This window comes from Triticum dicoccoides, chromosome 3B (assembly GCF_002162155.2).
Source record: "Triticum dicoccoides isolate Atlit2015 ecotype Zavitan chromosome 3B, WEW_v2.0, whole genome shotgun sequence".
Classification (NCBI taxonomy): domain Eukaryota; kingdom Viridiplantae; phylum Streptophyta; class Magnoliopsida; order Poales; family Poaceae; genus Triticum; species Triticum dicoccoides.
Genome location: NC_041385.1, coordinates 56,102,634 through 56,109,086, shown reverse-complemented (window position 1 = coordinate 56,109,086; position 6,453 = coordinate 56,102,634). Strand labels below are relative to the sequence as shown.

The 6,453-nt window shown below is 47.9% G+C and overlaps 1 protein-coding gene across 1 annotated transcript; it reads right to left on the bottom strand.

Annotated features, from left to right (window-relative positions):
- Positions 1-542: 542 nt before the first annotated feature.
- Positions 543-4,110, bottom strand: LOC119279259. Its single transcript, XM_037560566.1, has 3 exons — positions 3,883-4,110; positions 1,818-3,036; positions 543-683 (listed from the first exon to the last, which is right to left on the bottom strand). Exons 1-3 carry the CDS (start codon positions 4,108-4,110, stop codon positions 631-633), a joined length of 1,500 nt encoding a protein of 499 aa, XP_037416463.1. The 3' UTR covers positions 543-630.
- Between the last annotated feature and the right edge of the window lie 2,343 nt (positions 4,111-6,453).

The window sequence follows — 6,453 nt, the reverse complement described above, 5'->3', positions numbered from 1 at the left end:
TGCCAAGCATGGCATCCTCACTGGCTTCCACGTCCCGCGTTGTGCCTTGCCATGCGAGGAGGACAAGATCCCCACCAACGCCGACGCCAGTCGGGCTTTGCCCGGCAACGCCTCCAAATGGCGGCGACGAGGGGCCATGGAAAGAGGGCGCTGGAGGGTGGCAGCTAGTGTCCTCCCGGCCTCTTGCGACGGGTCGAGGAGCCGCATTCAAGACCTCCTTCAACCCTTTTGACAAGTTAATTTGTTGGGGTGGGGGATTTGTAGCCTTCTAACACTATAATTTAACAACTTATAAATTATAAAAACAGCTAAGCTAAGGGAGACTCTAGGCATATACAGATAAGGACACCAACACCACATCCAACATCACGATATCATTTACAATCAAATAATGGAGCAATTTATCTTTCCTCATCACCATCATTTTAATTTTTCTCTTTGTCATTCACATGTGTGAATCCCTATAGGCAAATGCACAACAGTATGTGAATGTGTGCTACTCATGTTCATAACCAGATATTTTCCATAGGAAAAAAAACAAATTCCAAATCTCCCAAGCTATATTCAAAAGATCTTCTTACCTTTTGCACCATTTTTCAGCACGTTAGCACATCAAACTACACAGCCATCTTATGTATTGTGCAACATTTCACCTTCATCAGAACCACCAGGAGCGGTTGTGCCTAGAAGCATAAGAAGTCAGGCAATTAACAACAATTCCAAAGAAAGACAAATCACTAAGTGAAGGCAAGGAAGTGTGAGTTAGACAAACGTGCTGACAAATACAACTTGAGAAAAATAACTCACTTTTGCAAATCACATGAAGGGGAGCCTTGGCGCAGTGGTAAAGCTGCTGCCTTGTGACCATGAGGTCATGAGTTCAAGTCCTGGAAACAGCCTCTTACAGAAATGTAGGGAAAGGCTGCGTACTATAGACCCAAAGTGGTCGGACCTTTCCCTGGACCCTGCGCAAGCGGGAGCTACATGCACCAGGTTGCCCTTTTTTGCAAATCACATATTATAGATAATCCATAGCTCACTTTTGATACTAGCAATAAACAAGCAAAGCTACATCTATTGTAAATGCAAGGAATATTCCTGGAAGCAGTATACTTGGCTACTCCCTCCGTAAAGAAACTCCGTAAAGTAGTGATCTAAACGCTCTTACATTTCTTTACGGAGGCTTCATAATGCAGTATTTAACCGATAAGAAGATCCAAGACATGGTCTAGAATTTATCACATGTAAAACTTGCCCCTTATCATGTCTGAGCATACAAGAATAAAACATGCCAAACTCATAAACTCTGGCAACGAAAAGTGATTTTCAGCAGGTAGATTCAAATAAATGAAGCCTGATTAGAGCCAAGAAGTGCAATTTATTTGTGTGCTGCAGATGTGCTATTCATTTGCAGGAGGGTCTTCAACAAGTGACAAAGAAATCATTTCGGATGGCGTGAGTCCATCAAATGTTGTTAATTTTAGTTAAGATAAAAAGCAAGATTAAAACAAATATAATTCCTAGATAAAGAATATAAGTAGCTTTGAGATTTCAAACTTGTCAACTAATTTAGTAATGGACATCTGATTATACATATTTACTCATTTAACAATTGACTTGGATCTCCCAAAAATGAAAACACAACAACATTGCATGATAACATAGAACACAGTATGGCCGTAAATTAAGTTTGACTATCAAACAGAGGTACAATTGCTAAATAAGATAAAGATGTCAGTTACTTAAGAAGCACAATGAAGAGTCTGAGAAACCATGTATCAAATACATACAACTGGATTGGATTACTCCTGTCTCACCTGGTGTGTAGAAACTCGTGAAAGGATGGCAGGAAGAGATAGGCCAGGCTTCATAAAGTCTCTTGGATTGCATTGACTTGAGGTAAACCATGTAGACATTGGCATCCACATCTATAAATAGTACATTGTCATCTTCAGCATAGCCCACTATAATTTCCGTCCGCCTTCTCCTAGACTCAATCTGAGGAGGGAGCCCAAGAACATTATGCATTTCAACAGTCTTCCACAGGACCCATGTAGCAACACCATGACAATTGGAGCTCCTCTGCCACATTTGGATGCGAGAGCAATACAATATGGCCAGGCCAAGAGCACCATCCTCACCTTGGATGATATGAGGGCTGCCATGGCAGAAATCATTCATCACGGGAGGCCCTCTGATCACAGCTAGGCTCTCCTCACCCAAATCAATCTCAAGTATGCCATCGCTGATATCATAAAGCAAAAAGTAAAGTGCATTGCCAACAAGGATCCCATAAGAACCATCATCCCAAACGGCAGCCGGTGTCGAGGTGAGGTTGCCCCATGCGCCAATCTCCGAGGAGTAAACACAGGCCATGGTTCTGTTATCCTCTCTGCGTAGGGACACTAGGACCACCTTAAAGGGGCTCGAGCTGCAGCTGCCGTGCACATGGTCATGGTCGGTGGCAGCGCAGAGGACCGCCCCGCTGAACTCGTCTTCGCCGAAAGCCGGCGGAAGGGCCACGCGGTGCTGGCCACCGGTGACCGAGTCGCACACAATGAGCTGATTCCGCACCTGGTCCACGAGGAGGGCGCGAGCATGTAGGTGCTCGAGCAGCCGCCGGTTTGACGTTGCAGGTTGAAGCGCGCAGGAGGGATGCGGTCGGGAGGATCTAGGATGGACCTGAACACCATTCTGTCGCCGCTGTGCTCGAAGACGCCCGGTGGTGGGCGCGGAAGCGGATGAGGAACTTGGGGTCGGTGACGAGGCCCAGTCAGTGCTTGCAGACGGCGGAGGCGTGGAGGAGGGAGGACGGCAGCGGCGGGAGGAGGAGGAGGGTCTCACGGAGGAGATCTTCGTATTCCAGCGGGGAGCCCGGCGCCGCCGGCGAGCTGCCGCCGCGGCGTGCCATTTCGGCGCCCTCGCTCTGATCCATGTGGTGAATTGGGGATCGAAGACTGGAGTGTTTTTTTTTTCTTTGCCTTCTTTCCGTTCACAGGAAAAAGACATGGCGTTGGGCTCTTGCTGGGGTATAGACTAGAATAGAATAGGCCGGGCAACTTTTGTTACATAGCCCATCTAAGAAATTCGTTTTTTTTAGGGAAATCTAGGAAATTCGTTGGGTTGTCGTATTGCTTCCTTCTTTCCTCCGTTGAACTAGCACACTAGTTGTTTGTTTCTCAAAAAAATAAGTCGTTTGCTTCTCAAAAAAATAAGACCACACTAGTTGTTTTGACGATCTCCAAAAGAAAGAAAAAACTACGTTTTGACTGAGTAAAATACTTGTAGTGGAGTATTTCAAGTGTATCCATTCTTCTCTATCCGCAACGAAGGGCGTCCTTCCCTTCCGTCACCCCTGTGACAATCTTCGGAGGTGGGTTCGAGTGTATCCATTCTTCTCTATCCGCAACGAAGGGCGTGACTCCTTCCCTTCCGTCACCCCTGTGACAGTCTTCGGTGATGACCCACCGCCACACTCCACACCTGCCCTAACAACATGTTTGGTAAGGACAGGAAGGTGGAATGGAAGTTTAGGGATGGTAGTTTGCCACCAGATTAAACATGGAAAATTGATTTTAAATCTCAATTCTATGTTTGGCATGTGAAGGCAATTAAAGGTGGAAATTTAAGAGAGAATTAACCGGCCTATTTGATTGGTGAGATTAGGCAGAGGAATCAACAGCTTTCAACGCCAAACGCCTACCCTCACGGATGTACCCAACTAACGAAATGTTTTTCCCTGTCAATTCCCAATCCCCAGTTAAATTACCAGGGTCATCTAGGGAAGATATTTGAATGAGTTGGGCCTCCTAGTTCCGCTTCCTCTTCCCTCCTTAATTCCCGTGTCCCTGAGTTAGTCAAAGAATTTAATGTCCCACCTACCTTAAACTCCCATTCCTTGTCTCCAACCACCCCCACCAAACACGCTGTAAACCCCAGATCCACATTAGTTAACAGGTCGCTGGACTGACCAGCCAATGCCGCACGATACTTCGCCCCCAAATCCAGGTCACCGAGGAGGGGTCCGCAATGACCCGCCTTCCCGATGACGACGATCTCCTCCGGGAGATCCTCCTCCACCTCCCATCGTGTACGTCCTACCGCGTGCATCTTCCGTCTGCAAGAGCTATGGTGGGGCCTCGTCACCGACCCCAATTTCCTCAGCCGCTTCTATATGCCCACCACCGGAAGCTGCCCCTCATCGACGTCTTCGATGCCCGTGGCCATGGTAGGGTCATTTTAAGGGCCCTAGTGTGTCGTTTGACCGCATCCCCTCTCGGTGCTTTGACTTGCGACGTCACGACATTGAAACTTACACTCACTCCAGGCCCCAACTGCTCGGGTGCCACCATGGTCGCATCCTCCTCATGGACTATGAGCGCACAAAACTCGTTGTGTGTGTGCCTATGGTTGGCCAGGAGCGCCACATCCCTATTCTCGGACTTCATGAGGGGCTTCCTCAACGGTGCGGTGATCTGCGCTGCAGGCGACCTTGGCCACATGCACGGTGACTACCGCTCGAGCCCTTTCAAGGTGGTCTTGTTCACAGGAAAAAGATGTGGCGTTGGACTCTTGCTGGGCTATAGACTAGAATAGAATAGGCCGGGTAACTTTTATATTACATAGCCCATCTTGGAAATTTGCTGAGTTGTCGTATTGCTTTCTTCTTTCCTCTGTTGAACTTTGTTTCTCAAAAATAATGGACGTCTAGCCAGAGCCAGCGGCCGGCGGCTCGCTGGCCTTTCGCGAGCGGCTGGCCAAAAATAGGAATTTTTTGTCCCTAATTTATAAAGGATAATCATTTGTCCCCTATAATTGATATAAAATAATAATTCTAATCCATATATTAGAAAAAGTACCTGCAACAAAAAAGTATTACAAAAGCATCTGTGTAAATAAGTGTGAACGCATTTAATTTGAGTTTCCAAATATTTTAAAAGTCACAATTTTTAAACCGCGCGTCGGAATTAAGCTCCATTTTCACCATTAGAACCGTCTCGGCATGCTCTTCGAAAGTAGATCCCACATGCTTATGTTTCAACGAACTTTTTAGTGTGTAATTTAGTCTCCGTTTGGTGCAATAGTTTAGCCGTCGATGTGCAACTAGCTGAGAGTTGATGTGCAATTTTTTCCTCTAACTGTGGACATGCAGTTTTAATTGATGGCACCACCCCATACTACTCTCTAACAGTGAAATGTGCAATTTCGTTTGCTGCCCTGATGCCTCACCAACTGCCAGGTAGTCGTCGCGCGTGGGCAGCCCCCACAACGGCGTTTAAGGGACTATCCTATAAGAATGTGCCAACCCGGAGTCCGTGCGTGAGCGACTATGCCGGCCAGAGTGTGCAACTCCACAGTAGCGCATGAGCAACTACCCCACCATACATGTGCAACTCCCGCATCAGTATCTACGACTATGCTAACGAGAGTGTGCAACTCCACGGCCACGCATGTGCAATTATATTGACGAGTGTGCAACTCCGCGGCCGGGTGTGAGCACCTCCCACAACAATTCATGTGCGACTAGGCAGACGACATTGTGCACCTCTGTGGCCACGCATGTGCGACTATGCCGTCGAGAGTGTGCAACTCCACGGGCGTGCGTGAGCACCTGCCACTGTAGTATGTGTGCAACTACGCGGACGAGAGTGTGCAACTCCGCGGCCACATATGTGTTTCTATGCCGACGAGAGTTTGCAACTCTGCCGCCGTGCGTGCGCTAGTACGCCAACGAGATTGTGCACCTTCGTGGTCCTTTGTGTGCGACTATGAGGCCACATTTGTGCAACTCCTGTAGTCATGCGTGAGCTGTTATGCCGACTAGAGTGTGCATCTTCGCGGCCGTGCGTGTGCGACTATGCCGACGAGGCTGTGCAACTCCGTACTCATGCGTGCAATAGTCTTTTCAGTGTGATGCAGTAATTGATCGACCTTACAATGTCGCTCATCTAGCTATACTTAAGTAAGCAATGCAAGCGCGAGACATCATCTAACCATCTTTGTATTGTTCGTGTTATGCAACTTTTTAATGATCGTATCCAACTGGGAAGTACTACTTGAGCAACTACAACTACTGCGGATGCCAACTACGCCGACAAAGAGTGTGGAACTATCACAATCATGTGTGAGCTATTATGTCGACAGGAGTGCGCAACTCTTGCTTCGCCGTGCCTGTACGACTACTCTACCATGCGTGAGCAACTTCTCGTAGTTGTGTGTGAGCTGCTATGCGGCTGGGGGCTACCGTTTTGGCTCCATGGCGAGGGTCTCCTGGCGACCTGCTAACCCTAGCCACAATGGATTTGTTGGTCGCACCTTGAAAACTGTTGCGAGTGCGGCTGTGGACACTCATGTGTGAGTTACTGCGCCGACGAGAGTGTGCACCTCTACTGCCGCGCGTGCACGACTACATTGATGCGTGTGTGCACGCTTACAAACATCACACGCTCTAGC

Bases quoted from the DNA above. Each gene is read 5' to 3' on its own strand.
- LOC119279259 (XM_037560566.1), bottom strand. From the start codon at position 4,110: ATGCACGCGGTAGGACGTACACGATGGGAGGTGGAGGAGGATCTCCCG. The intron at 3,037-3,882 runs GTAGGTGGGACA...ATTCTATTCTAG, and splicing joins ACAAGGAATGGGAGTTTAAG to TCTATACCCCAGCAAGAGCC. The intron at 684-1,817 runs GTGAGACAGGAG...TTATGCTTCTAG, and splicing joins CACGAGTTTCTACACACCAG to GCACAACCGCTCCTGGTGGT.